At 40.3% G+C, this 15,181-nt stretch overlaps 1 protein-coding gene across 2 annotated transcripts in view; it reads left to right on the top strand.

The window, feature by feature from the left end:
- LOC311120641 (putative ATP-dependent RNA helicase ddx6) overlaps positions 1-9,528 on the top strand; it is a 51,722-nt gene extending 42,194 nt beyond the window's left edge. For both annotated transcript variants that reach the window (XM_084157874.1, XM_084157873.1), the window contains 4 exons: positions 6,175-6,238; positions 8,031-8,132; positions 8,275-8,505; positions 8,859-9,528. In XM_084157874.1, coding sequence (XP_084014000.1) covers positions 6,175-6,238; positions 8,031-8,132; positions 8,275-8,492 — 384 coding nt within the window. In that variant the 3' untranslated portion in view covers positions 8,493-8,505; positions 8,859-9,528. The remainder of the gene's footprint in view (positions 1-6,174; positions 6,239-8,030; positions 8,133-8,274; positions 8,506-8,858) is intronic.
- Positions 9,529-15,181: the final 5,653 nt, after the last annotated feature.

Below are 15,181 nucleotides of genomic sequence, written 5' to 3'. Positions count from 1 at the left end.
TACCAGAGATGACGATCACTTGTGATTACTTTAATGTTAAAAGATGTAACATTTACATTTACATTTTAGTCATTTAGCAGACACTCTTATCCAGAGCATATTTTTTTTACTTTTTATACTGGCCCCCTGTGGGAATCGAACCCACAACCCTGGCGTTGCAAACGCCATGCTCTACCAACTGAGCTACACGGGTCCTGTGTAACAACCTGTATAGCAGTTTATCTAATTCCAAGACAAGCTTATTTTCTACCTTTAATTTGAACGTTCGCAGTCTTCCTAAAAATCACGACCACCTTGTTCATTATCTGTCTTCTCTCAATCATGAATTTTCCATTGTTGCCCTTTCAGAAGCATGGTTGACTGAAGAGACTTATGGCATGTCTCCTTATGATGCTGTTCACCACTGTAGAACATCAAGTGGGAGGAGGAGTGTCCATTTCTGTTCTGTTCGTAGAGGACCTTGCACTTACATCTGATAATTTTTCATAGAAATTCCCTCCAGTTCATTTGTGGGTGGTAAAGTGGTAATTGGATGCATCTATCGGCCACCCGATTCTGATATTGGGAGTTTCATTGATATCCTTGCATCAACATGGATTTGATTAATAATGAAGATAAAATGTGTTTTCTATTGGGTGATTACAACATAAACTTATTTAAAAGCGAGAACCACTCAGTGACATCTGACTTTTTGAATACTTTATACTCCAGCTGTATCCCCTCATCTATAAGCCCACAAGAGTGACCAGTTCATCTGCCACCCTTATTGATAATATTTATATAAATTCTTTGAATAATGTGGCTAATACAGATGTACTTTATGCTGACATTCCTGACCACTTTCCAATGTTCCACTTCTTTGGCCGCTGGAAATGAACAGATGGTAATGATTAGTAGCAGTAAATGTAGAATATTTAACCAAATTAATTGTGAGCGCTTTAATTTTTATAATCAGGCCGATGTGGAGTCTGCTTACCAGACTTTTCTCACATCTTTCAATTCTGTATTTCATCACTGCTTTCCCTTAGTTAAATCACATAAGAGAGCAGCAGAAGGGTTCTTGAAACCTTGGTTTACAACCGGTCTCAGAAAATCCTCAGTAAAAAAAGCTAGTTGTATAAAAAGTTTCTAACAAATCCCTCTCCCCTGAATTCTGCAAATTACAAAAAGTATAAGAACAAATTGACTCACCTACTTCAGATATCCAAAAATATATATTTTATTAACAAATTCCAAGAATCCTTAAATAATATAAAGTAAACTTGGAAAATCATCAATCAACTGTGAATGTGGGTTCCTCTCTGTCAAAGAAAATAGAGAAAGCTGATGGAAATCCCTTGGATTACATTAAGGGCCATTTCCCTTCTCTGCTTCAGTTTGATCCTCCTGATGTAATGGAGGTGATTGGTAACTTAAAGATATCAGCAGCAGGTCATGAGGAGATTGGTGCCTTTTTGGTGAAATCAGTGTCTTCCTCGATTACTGATCCTCTAACGTATATCTTCACCAAATCTATGCAAACTCGTATTGTTCCTGAATATTTGAAAATGGCCAAAGTTATCCCCCTCCTATAAATCTGGGGATCCAATATCTTTTACAAATTATCGTCCAATTATCTGTACTACCATGTTTTTCACAGAATCCTAGAAAAATTGGTGTATAGGGGAATGTTGAAACATTTAAATCAACACTGTATTCTATATCGTAAAAACTACTCCGCAGATATGGCTCTTTTGCAACTTGTGGATAAAATCTTTACAGCCCTCAACAACAATGAATACGCTCTTGGCATCTTTTTAGATTTATGCAAAGCATTTGACACGGTTGATCATTAAATATTACTTTCTAAATTGCATTACTATGGTTTTCATGATTATACATATAATTGGTTATATAGTTATGTTTATGATAGTGAACAATTTGTTTATGCAAAAGGCTGTGCATCTACCAGGGCCAAGATATTCTGTGGCATGCCACAGCGTTTGATAATTGGACCTTTGTTAATCCCAATCTACAGTGTATCCGGAAAGTATTCAGACCCCTTGACTTTTTCCACATTTTGTTACAGCCTTATTCTAAAATGGATTAAATCATTTTTTCCCCCCTCATCAATCTACACACAATACCCCATAATGACAAAGCAAAAACAGGTTTTTAGACATTTTTGCAAATGTATTACACATAAACTGAAATATTACAGCCTCGGGTCTTCTTGGGTATGATGCTACAAGCTTCGCACACCTGTATTTGGGGAGTTCCTCCCATTCTTCTCTTCAGATCCTCTCAAGCTCAGTCAGGTTGGATGGGGAGCGTCCCTGCACAGCTATTTTCAGGTCTCTCCAGACATGTTAGATCGGGTTCAAGTCCGGGCTCTGGCTGGGCCAGAGACATTGAGACTTGTCCCGAAGCCACTCCTGCATTGTCTTGCCTGTGTGCTTAGGGTCGTTGTCCAGTTGGAAGGTGAACCTTCGCCCCAGTCTGAGGTCCTGAGCGCTCTGATGCAGGTTTTCATCAAGGATCTCTCTGTACTTTGCTCCGTTCATCTTTCCCTCGATTCTGAGTAGTCTCCCCAGTCCCTGCCGCTGAAAACATCCCCACAGCATGATGCTGCCACCACCATGCTTCACCGTAGGGATGGTGCCAGGTTTCCTCCAGACGTGACGCTTGGAATTCAGGCTTGGAGTTCAATCTTGGTTTCATCAGACCAGAGAATCTTGTTTCTCATGTTCTGAGAGTCCTTTAGGTGCCTTTTGGCCAACTCCAAGCGGGCTGTCATGTGCATTTTACTGAGGAGTGGCTTCCGTTTGGCCTGATTGGTGGAGTGCTGCAGAGATGGTTGTCCTTCTGGAAGGTTCTCCCATCTCCACAGAGGTACTCTGGAGCTCTGTCAGAGTGACCCTTCTCCTCCGATTGCTCAGTTTGGCCGGGCGGCCAGCTCTAGGAAGAGTCTTGGTGCTTCCAAAGTTCTTCCATTTAAGAATGATGGAGGTCACTGTGTTCTTGGGGACCTTCAATGCTGCAGAAATATTTTGGTACCCTTCCCCAGATCTGTGCCTCGACACAATCCTGTCTCAGAGTTCTACGGACAGACTGGGGGTCAGCCTGATGAACCAAACTACTCAGTAATCTCTTCCATATAGCCTAACTCTCACACACTCACAAGCACACACACATTTAAACAAAACAATTTGTTATATTTTTGATTACTGATCAATTAATTCATGAATAGTAGGTTTTATCTTTTTTAACAAACCTTTTTTATTTTTGTACTTATGTATTGTATATTGCGTTTTTGTGGTGTGGTTTTCATATAAGCCACTGGGCTTCCAACCACACCTGCACACCGGTTTTATTTGTTCTATATTTTTTTATCTGTATTGTTGTCTATCACTTGTTTTCTTTGGTGCAAATAAATTAAACTAAACCCCTTGTCATATTCCACATTTTGTTGTTACAGCCTGAATTCAAAATTGATTACATTTATTATTTTTCTCAACCATCTACGCACAATACCCCATAATGACAAATTGAAAACATGTTTTTTTGGGGGGAGATTTCTGCTAATGTATTGAACATGTACATAAGTATTCACATCCCTGAGTCAGTACATGTTAGAATCACCTTACGCAGTGATTGCAGCTGTGAGTGTTTCTGGGTAAGTCTCTAAAAGCTTTGTCAAATTGGTTGTTGATCATTGCTAGACAACCATTTTCAATTCTTGCCCTAGATTTTCGAGCAGATTTAAGTCAAAATGGTGAATTAATCTCCCAGTGACTGGTGGAAAGCGGACTAAACCAGGTTTTCCTCTAGGATTTTGCCTGTGCTTAGGTCCATTCCGTTTTCTTTTTATCCTGAGAAACTCCCCAGTCCTTAATGATTACAAGCATACCTATAACATGATGCAGCCACTACTATGCTTGAAAATATGGAAAGTGGTACTCAGTAATGTTTGCATTGGATTTGCCCCAAACATAACACTTTGTATTCAGGACAAAAAGTGAATTGCATTGCCACATTTTTTGCAGTATTACTCTTTAGTGCCTTGTTGCAAACAGGATGCATGTATTGGAATATTTTTATTCTGTACAGGCTTCTTTTTTACTCTGCCAATTAGGTTAGTATTGTGGAGTAACTACGATGTTGTTGATCCATTCTCAGTTTTCTCCTATCACAGCCATTAAACTGTAACTGTTTTAACGTCCCCATTGGCCTCGTGTTGAAATCCCTGAGCGGTTTCCTTCCTCTACGGTACCTGAGTTAGGAAGGATGCCTGTATCTTTGTAGTGACAGGGTGTATTGATACACCATCCAAAGTGTAATTAATAACTTCACCATGCTCAAAGGAATATTCAGTGTCTGCTTTTTTTCTTTTCTTCCCTGTCTACCAATAGGTGCCTCACTCTTTGTGGTTGAATCTGTGTTTGACATTTACTGCTCGACTGGGGGACCTTACCAGTGGAGGCAGCTGAGGGGAGGACGGCTCATAATAATGGCTGGAACAGAGCAAATGGAATGGCATCAAGCCATGTGTTTGATGTATTTGATACCATTCCACTGATTCCACTCCCAATTATGGTGCCACCAACCTCCTGCGGACCTTACAGATAATTGTATGTGTGGGGTACAGAGATAAGGTAGTAATTCAAAAATCATGTTATACACTGTTATTGCACACAGAGTGAGTCCATGCAACTTATTATGTGACTTGTTAAGCAAATTTTTACTCTTGAACTTATTTAGGCTTGCCATAACAAAGGGGTTGAATACTTATTGACTCAAGACATTTCAGCTTTTCATTTTTAATTAATTTGTAACAATTTCGAAAAACAATTCCACTTTGACATTATGGGGTACTGTGTGTAGGCCAGTGACGACAAAATCACAATTTAATACATTTTAAATTCAGGCTGTAACACAACAACATTTGGAAAAAGTCAAGGGGTGTGAATACTTTCTGAAGGCACTGTAGCTCAACATTAATTACTTCACCAATCAGTGCGCATAGAGCAGCTTGCTATGGAGCGGGCAAGCTATTTACATGCATTGGACAGACGTGAGTAAGGCGCGAGATGCGACTGACATTTTACATTTTAGTCATTTAGCAGACGCTCTTATCCAGAGCGACTTACAGGAGCAATTAGGGTTAAGTGCCTTGCTCAAGGGCACATCGACAGATTTTTCACCTAGTCGGCTCGGGGATTAGAACCAGCGACCTTTCGGTTACTGGCACAACGCTCTTACCCACTAAGCTATGGGAGAGAGCGAGAGGCGGTGCAGGAGGCTTGGCTTGAAGCACTGGGCATCTTGTTATGACAAGCATCATAATTAGGCCCACATAATTGTACCTACGGAGGAGTGACTTCTATGAAGAAACGTTTAATATCTTTGAACTTCAGAAAGTTGGCTTAACGTTGGACCAGCTAGCTAGCTAACAAGCTTATGTGTGCAGAGCGGCACCAGAATTAAAATAAAAACACGTCTTACCTTTTTGTAGTTCGTAAATACAATGTGAAAGGTGATAACTATAGTATCCTTAACTAGCATTGAAAAGGTTTATCCATTCTTCTCTAATGAAAAATCTCTCTCCCTAACTTCTGAATCACGCTTGTAATGTCAGTAGGCTACTAGACTATTCTTATGAGGTCGAAGGGCAGGTTGCCTACACACTGGCAAAGATTTTCTGGCAGGCAGACACTGGAATACGTTTCTGAGTGACAGAGTGAGGGCTTTGCGTAACTTTGTGTTTTTTGTGGAACTGGAAGAAAATGCCTGGAACGTTGTTAACCGGTTCCCATGGTTTTAAAATAACAGTTATGTTCCGGAACAGTATAGATTACTTTTGTTCGTGGTTCTGATTCTGTTCCTCCAAAAATGTCATTATTTTCCAGTTTTTGGTTCTGTTCCCTGGACCGGTTCCAACCCATTATTATGATTATTATTGTTATTATTAACATATTTAGTGGGTCTGCAAACCATACCAGATTTAATGATGATTCAGATTCATGTTTGTTGTCCTACAAGAAAAAACCTGACCAGAGAGGAGACAGACCTTTGGGCAGAAATATGGGGAATATATGAGTTTGTACTAGTCAATCTATGGGAGCCATGAGAAGAGATGCTTTTCTGAGGTTGTGTGTTCAGTGCTCTCATTCAGTGTTTTTTTAATCCTCACAGGAGTACAGAAACCGTGTGTTCCACGACTTCAGAAATGGACTCTGCAGAAATCTTGTCTGCACCGGTACGTGTCCACAGGGCTCTAAAGTGCGACCATTTTGGTCGCATATGCTTCTAATAATTTAGCTGTGCGACCTGGAATATTAATTTGGGAGCACCAGTGCACCTAGAAAAAGAAAATCACCCAGATAATTGTTGTAATGATTAGGCTTCGCTCTACCGTTGTTTCTGAGTGCCCTAGAGAAATAAAGCTATCACATATTCATTAGTTTCATGGTTGTACCAGGCACGTAACCCCCAACCCCAATATTAGAGACGGGTCAATTTCACCCCCTCAATAATATACCGTGATGAATTTGATTGATTGAAAATTATTACATGTAAAGCGACAGGCAGCTACTGGCTTTCTATGGCTTTAGGCCTACACCACACAATGCTACCTTTATTTTATGATTGAATCCCCCTCATCTCCAATTATGCTTTTGGTTTGGCCCGGTCCTCAGAGGCCGAGGTTTGTGAAGAGAAAAAAAGTTGCGCAAGACTGGTAAGGTGAATGGAGAAACGCGCAATATCTCCCCTTTCGCTCTCTCTCCTCTTTTCTTAGCACACATATTTGCGGGTTTGTTAACTTGGAACAAATAAAATAATGCAGTCAAATTTAACATGCTAAATTCATAAGCACAAATAATAATTATATTGAAAAGGATACTTTTTCAAATGGAGGAAGTTTCTATTGCGAAGTGACAAGATGTGCATCTCGTGTGTGAGCGCTATTTCTCAAAACGAGTGATAATTGGTAACAGTCATATTCGGCTCAATTTTGAGTATTATAAACCTTAAAATATCTGGTTTCTAGTAGGCTACAGAATTAGACATGGGCTGTTTCTCTGAACCTCAGGCATTAGGCTCAAGCAACCCTGTTTCTCTCCTCAGTCAGAGGCAGCCTGCCTCCCAGACTCTGACCAGTAGCAGCAACTTATTCTCTTTAGTTAGTTTAGAAAACAAATTTGAAGGCCAAAATTGTGAGGGGAACGCACTAATCATGTTTATGCAACCTAGTAATCATCCTTAGAAAACTTCCAGAACCAACTTCAATTTGAGAAAATCTACAATAGAAATTGGCCAACCCTAGTCTTCATTGATATGGATGCATGTGACATTGCACAGCAGTAAACAGGTTTATTTCTCCTTATTTTTCTTCTTCTTGATTTCAATATGGAAGGAGAACCAGGTACTGGTGTTTGTATGAACTGTTTCTTGAGTAAAAGTCTAAAATGAGTAAAAATCCACGTTAAAATAATTGTTTTTCTTATACCATATTTGTGGGTAACAAATCAAATTGTATTGGTCACATACACATATTTAGCAGATGTTATTGCGGGTGTAGCGAAATGCTTGTGTTCCTAGCTCCAACAGTGCAGTAGTATCTAACAATTCACAACAATACACACAAATAAAAAAAGTAAAAGAATGGAATGAAGAAATGTATAAATATTAGGACGACCAATGTCGGAGTGGCATTGACTAAAATACTGTAGAATAGAATACAGTATATACAGTATATACATATGAAATGAGTAAAGCAGTATGTAAACATAATTAAAGTGACTAGTGTTGCATTATTAAATAGCAGCAGTTCATTAAATTGTGGGGGGGATGCTCTGGTGCTCCTAAATGTTATGTTGTGCTCTTAACTTTAAGTTGGGAGCACCAGTGCTACCAATGACATTTTTTTTATTTAAAGCCCTGCGTGTCCATATGAATTGTTTCTGTATATTTTGTTTGGTATAATCAGATTTTACTTGGGTATGTAGTACAGTTGATTAAACAGTTTTCTGGTTTACTGTTTGAAACAGATCTGTTCACCAGAGGTATTGACATCCAGGCTGTCAATGTTGTCATCAACTTCGACTTCCCCAAGAACGCCGAGACATACCTGCATCGCATTGGAAGATCAGGTATGGACATTTTCTTGTGTTGTTTATGTGCTTCTTGTGGTATTATGTCAATGCTTTTTATCATCTTGTAATATCTGAATGTTCTGTTTTGCAAACATGGCCACATGTACATTCCATCCCTCTGTGGTATTGTCTCACTCAGGGAGGTTTGGTCACCTGGGCCTGGCCATCAACCTGATCACCTCTGAGGACCGCTTTAACCTGAAGTCCATCGAGGACCAGCTGGTCACCGACATCAAGCCTATCCCTGGCAGCATCGACAAGAACCTGTACGTGGCAGAGTTCCATGCCGCCAACCTAGACTGCGAGGTGGTGGAGGAGGAGTTGAAGGAGACAGGCTGCCAACAGGGGGAGCCCTAGAACCCCTCAACTGGTGAGTCATTCACTCTGACATGCTACTGAGCCGGTCTAGCAATATGGAAAATTCCTCAGAAGACGAGATGGACCCAGTACTTTAATGCTTATATATGCATATGATATCTATCAGTCTGACATGCCAGTGAGAATGCCTAATATTTTAGGTCGACCCTAACTTAGATCTGAAAGGGTCGGATAGGTGTAAGCAATATGGTAAATTCTTTAGAAGGCAAGATGGCCCTATTACCATATTTCTTACATCTATCAAGTAAGGGGATAAGGGATATTTCGAATTCGGCACCAGTCTTGTGATGTGCATAAAGTGTGTGACCCATCTTTTTCATCCTTGCCACCTTATCTTCCATCCAGGACAATAGGACATACCCGGCTTTTGCACAACATTCAGCTCTTGCACACAGGCTTCAGGCACCTCTTCAACTTGTCTTTTCTCAACCTTCAGAACCTGGCACATGGATGTTAAGGTCAATTTTAGTTTTTGCTGATTTGTATGTTCTGTTCTTATTCCCCCTTGTTATTTCATTAAGAGCTTCCTGCATTTTTTGGTTTAAATTGGCTTAACCATGTTGTTTTGCACGAATGGTAACTTGCCCAATGCACACTGAATGAGATCCATCAGTCCTTTTTTGGCTTAAGACATGTAGGTTAATGTTTTTTTGATTGTATCCTGGTATTGCAAGGTAATAATCAGCTGAAAAACTTCAGAGATGGGTGAGGAACATTGTCTTTAAAAAAAGTAAGAACCATGCAAAATATTGATCAAGTTGTATTGTTTCCAGCTGAATATGTCTTTTATGGCCAGCTTTGGAGGAAGACAGGTTTTTGTCAACAATGACATGAGCCCTATTGTTAACCTTAGGAACGACCACTAAGGGTAAAGAAAGCTTCAGATCTTGGAAAGCTCATTCACTTACATGCATTTTTGCTTGGAATTAAGATGCTATATTTTTAGATTTAAACGTATTCATAAATTCACAAATAGTTAGATAATAAATCCTTTGCTACAGCACTACTAATATCCAACTTCGACTTGAATAATGTCTCTTCTGTACTACATACACTGAGCTTACAAAACATTAGGGACACCTTCCTAATATTGCGTTGCACCCCCTTTTGCCCTCAGAACAGCCTAAAATCGTCAGTTTTCGAAAGTGTTTCGAAAGTGTTCCACAGGTATTCTGGCCCATGTTGACTCCAATGCTTCCCACAGTTGTGTCGAGTTGGCTGGTATGTCCTTTGGGTGCTGGACCATTCTTGATACACACGGAAAACTGTTGAGTGAGACAAACCCAGCAGCGTTGCAGTTCTTCACACACTCAAACTGGTGCGCTTGGCATCTAGTACCATACCCCGTTCAAAGGCACGTAAATCGTTTGTCTTGCCAATTAATCCTCTGAATGGCACACATACACAATTCATGTCTCAATTGTCTCAAAGCTTAAAAGTCATTCTTTAACCCGTCTCCTCCCCTTCATCTACACTGATTGAAGGTGACATCCAATAAGGGATCATACAGTAGCTCTCACCTGGATTCACCTGGTCAGTCTGTCATGGAAAGAGCAGGTGTTCCTAATGTTTTGTACACTCAGTGTAAATAGTTAGCTGGGTTATCAAACGAATGCCTGTATTGGAAAATAGCTACATAGCTTGATGGCTTTAGGTTGCTTGAAAGTGGTCATGTTCAAAATGATCAACAGCTATCTAGTTCAGCAGCTCGAGTCACGTACACTTTCAGCGGCGCAGTCCGTCCCAACCGTAAAATAAATGTTTACGGTAGGTTATTCAAACCTGATTTGTTATCGATGGCTCAGGTCTTTGAATTGCACACAGTGATGTTTTTTTCAACAATATTTCTGCTGATGAAAAGTGACACTGCTTGTGCCTTGCCTCAAGCTAGCTAGAGTTACCTAGGTATACATGACATGCATGTCACTAGACAAAATAAATGTTTAGTTTATCTCAAATTACGGAGATGCAAACACCTGTGGTAGTGTTCCCACTCACACTAGATACAAACCCACCAAACATATGTTTTTACAGTGGTACAACACCTTCGTTCATGCAGTTGTATTGAATTGCTAGTATTTCACTACATTTGCTTCGTAGCTTGAAATGAGTGGTCAGAGTTAGTAATTTTCTTTACCCTTTGTGGGCGGGACCGAAGCGGTTGCCAGGGACGCAAGGCCCGACAGCGCTCAAACATTTAAACCAGTGTTCCTCCATTGTAGAGACAAGATGGACATTCACACTAGCCATCTTGTCCGCTTACATTCACACGCCTTTTGTCACTCAAGTGCCTTAATTACTCTCCCAAATGCGCTCTTATCAGTTAATCAGTCTGTCTTTCTCTCACACAACAGACAGAATAAAAACACAATTAAGCTAAATTGTAACATTGGTTGATTCAGATATCCATTATGCAAGTAGAACGTTCGTTGCGCACTCCTTCTAGGGAATCTTGTTAATGTTCTAGATGTTCAATAACCAAGGCTCAAACTCTGACTGCCATCATCTAGAATGCGAAAGTACTTTTAATGTAAATGTTGCAATAAAAAAGGGCAGCTTTTACTTAGACGCAACATGACTGTTTTCCAGTCACTATGAATAATCAATTGTGTGAATAAGATATAAATATGATACAAGACTACTTAAAGAAGATAAGACTGGGCTCATTGTAAAAACTGTGGATGGTAGCCAACAATCAAACTAATATAGCACCGGACAAGAATTCCCCTATGTATAAACGATCTCAGACCAGTACAGGAGCAATTCATGAAAACACAAGTCACAGTAGCATCCAATTACTGAGCTTGTGCTGCATTTTACTAGTGAAACAATTTTCGGCGCTTTCATACTGATGTTGTGGGGGCGCATGATCTGGCACCCATAATGTTGTTAATGTGATTATGGGTCAAAATGTCACCCTATTCCCTGTAAAGTGCACTACTTTTGACCAGGACCCATAAAGTAGTGCACTATATAGGAAATAGGCCCATATGTCTGCAGCTATGGAAAGAACTGGTAGAATTGACCATCTGTTCAGTCATATGCATCCAATTTCTGAAAGACGCACAGAGTGTTGTTGGAGATTACGATCAGCATGGCGTCTTTTTTAAAACCTTTTTAACCACTGTCTCTTTCGTATATGAGCCCTGCATGAACACCTCAATAAACAACAATTACACTAAATATCTACAGTACCAGTCAAAGGTTTGGACACACCTAATCATTCAAGGGTTTTTCTTAATTTTTACTATTTTCTACATTGTAGAATAATAGTGAAGACATCAAAACTACGAAATAACACATATGCGGAGCAAAGGAAACAAACACATTCTTCCATAAAAAGGCCCACTAACATCCACCTGAATTGCCCTAGAGGCAATCTTGTAGTTTTCTTTGTACAAAACAACATGGTTCAACATATTGTTAAGACCTGCTTTGTCTTCCTCGATGTGAGGGACCCTCAAAGTAATATAATATGTTTTTTAGAGGTAGACATTTCATGTTGGTAACACTGGGCCAGTTTTGTGGGTATGTCCTTAGGGTTAGGGTCTAATTTGAATCAATCTAAATGACTCAAATGTAAAATGTAATCTCCAAAGTGTTGTGAATGTATTAACTGCCAATATGTACTGTGCATCCCAATGGTACATGCCAAGGCCAAAATATAGTATATTTAGACTAAAAACTAGGTAACAAGAACCAAGCTTTTATTTTAAAATCCTCAGAGCTCTTGGGTTATGTTCCTCACCCTGGCTCCAAGAGAGAAGGGAGGGTATTTTGATATGATACATACAGAGCTGAGAACTTGGCAGAACTCTCATTTGTTATCTCTGCTATTCATTAGGTTGGGAAGACCCTGAGTCTTTTGGGGGGGCATTCATACAGTTTTGTTATGATTGTGAAAAGCTGAGGGACTATTCCTGTGTGTGGGGTGGGTTGGCTCACATCAGAATTATATTTGAAAGCGAATTGTAGCATCTTCAAACTGGCAGCTGTGATCTTTTTTTTGGTCCCGCTAAAAATGTTTAGCTGATGATGATGAGAGCAGAGAAAAATATGTTATATATATTTTTTGCTTCTCTTTGAAATTATCTGTGGCAATGCTTGCTAAGCAGGGAGGGGGGCAGCGCAGGGGTTTGGGGCACTGGGTTGTGTGGGTTTGCGAGTCCCCTAGTCTTCAATATTGGGTGCTGAGGCATCTTCAATATTTTCCTCTCTCTGGTACTTAAGAACTCCAGCACAACAGTGGACCAACCAATATGGTTTGCAACAGATCTGAAACTCAACACATTTGTCTCCCAATGAACAAAAAAAGTATAATATTTTGACGATTAGTTTGCTTGTTATAAGTGCTGGAGAGAATGCTACCTGAGCACAGTCATACTGGTTAGCTAGGGCAATCTTTTTACAAGGTGGTTGGTATCATTTTGAGGTAATTGGTTTGTAAATGATTCGTCATTTACACAAGTCGTTTACAATAACAAAAAAAATATGAATTTGCTTCATGGTGGAGGTAGTTTCTAATAAAAGAAAATGTGTTTGATTTTAAATACTGACTTTCAGGATTTATATTGAATCGAAACCAAAAAATTGTAATGTCACGTTATGGCATTTTGTGTGCTTTGCGTGAGTGACTGTCCGTAAGTGTTTTATATGTTTGTGTGTGTGTGTCATAGAGAGAAACTTGGTGTGTGAGAAACAAGGTTGGTTGGTGTGTTTTAAGAGTAAGTTAATGTCCCGTCTCATTTGTTTGTTGGTATGGATGTGATTGCCTGTGTGTCTGTATATGAATGGCTGTTCTGTAATATTGTTTGGTTGGGTGTTCAATTGGCTGAAATGTGAATGTCTGAATGCAACTGTGAATGTTTATGTGTGCTTGCTTGTCTGTGAGTGACATACAATATCTTAATACCCTTATGGCTGTTGTCCCTGGCCTGTTTTCTAGTATACTTCGTGACCCATACCGTGCAAAGACAATAGGTCAATACTAGCCCATATAGTGTAAACCCCAAACTAGCCCAAGGCAGAGTTTGCTTCAGATTCCCTTCATATGCTGTTCTTTCCGATCAGTGGTCACAAAGGGGACTAGAAAACAGGCAATGTTAATAGTGTTGAGATGGAATATTCGGTCTATGTCAGTGGGTAAATGTCTGTACACTCAGTTTATTAGGTACACCCATCTAGTACCGGGTCGGACCCCCCTTTTCCTCCAGAACAGCCTGAATTCTTTGGGACCTAATGTGTGCCAGGAATACATTCCCCATACCATTACACCACCGCCATCAGCCTGTAACGTTGACACCAGGCAGGAAGGGGCCATGGACTTATGCTGCTTACGCCAAATCCTGACTCTGCCATCAGCATGACGCAACAGGAACCGGGATTCGTCGGACAAGGCAATGTTTTTCCACTCCTCAATTGTCCAGTGTTGGTGATCGTGTGCCCACTGGAGCCGCTTCTTGTTTTTAGGTGATAGGAGTGGAACCCGGTGTGGTCGTCTGCTGCAATAGCCCATCCGTGATAAGAATCGACAAGTTGTGCTTTCCGAGATGCCATTCTGCACACCACTGTTGTACTGCGCCGTTATTTGCCTGTTTGTGGCCCGCCTGTTAGCTTGCATGATTCTTGCCATTCTCCATCGACCTCTCATCAACGAGCTGATTTCGCGAACATGACTGCCGCTGGCTGCATGTTTTTTATTTGTCACACCATTCTCGGTAAACCCTAGACACTGTCGTGCATGAAAAGCCCAGGAAGCCGGACGTTTCTGAAATACTGGAACCGGCGCGACTGGCACCGACGATCAGAACACGCTCAGATGCTTAGGTCACTCATTTTGCCCATTCTAACGTTCAGTTGAACAGTAACTGAATGTGTCGATGCCTTTCTGCCTACTATATATAGCAAGCCACGGCCACGTGACTCGCTGTCTGTAGGAGCTAACCATTTTCGTGAGCGGTGTAGTGTACCTAATAAACTGTCTAATCCTGTGTGTATCTGTGTGTGCGCGCTCTTGGCCATTGAGTCAAGTTATGACTGTGTGTGAATGAAGGAGTACAAATGGGGGAGGGGGGGAGGGAGGGAAAGTTCACTTGTTGGTAACTCCAAGATGTTTGGAAAAGGTAATCATGTTCATACTCTTAAGAACACGAGTAAGAGCTAGCCTATAAGGTATATGGTGGGGAAAGGTAAAAGGGGTTTGGGGTATAATGCAATTAAGCAAACAGGAATTATGGTATTGCAGCATGGGGTTTGGAGAAAATAAACAAACTGGTACAAATAATTTTGAAGCCAGAATACCCCTGATCCCCAAATTGCAATAGAGCTAATACAGCAAAGCCTCAAATGTATCTCCAGTTGCACAAATTCTGAATTGCATGCATGACTGTGTTGTGCTTCTCTAATGCAGACTCCTCTTACATGCCGACACTCTGCATTCAATAAACTGAGAGACTGAATTCTGCAAGAGCTGGAAAGAAAATTATTTGTATTCTGTTCCTGGAACCTGGATGAATGACTGGTCCTGAAATTCTAATTTGCAAAATTACTTGTTTGGAATTTTTAAACATAGCCACGGTTAAATTTGTCACATACAACATACCTTGTATGATGAGTAAAACATTTTCTGTAGTCATTAAGGGGGGAGAAGCCATTTCAGAATTCAGTTG

This window comes from Coregonus lavaretus, assembly GCF_964263955.1.
Source record: "Coregonus lavaretus genome assembly, chromosome: 3".
NCBI lineage: Eukaryota > Metazoa > Chordata > Actinopteri > Salmoniformes > Salmonidae > Coregonus > Coregonus lavaretus.
The sequence above is the reverse complement of the archived record's forward strand: the minus strand, read 5'-3'. Positions and strand labels throughout refer to the sequence as shown.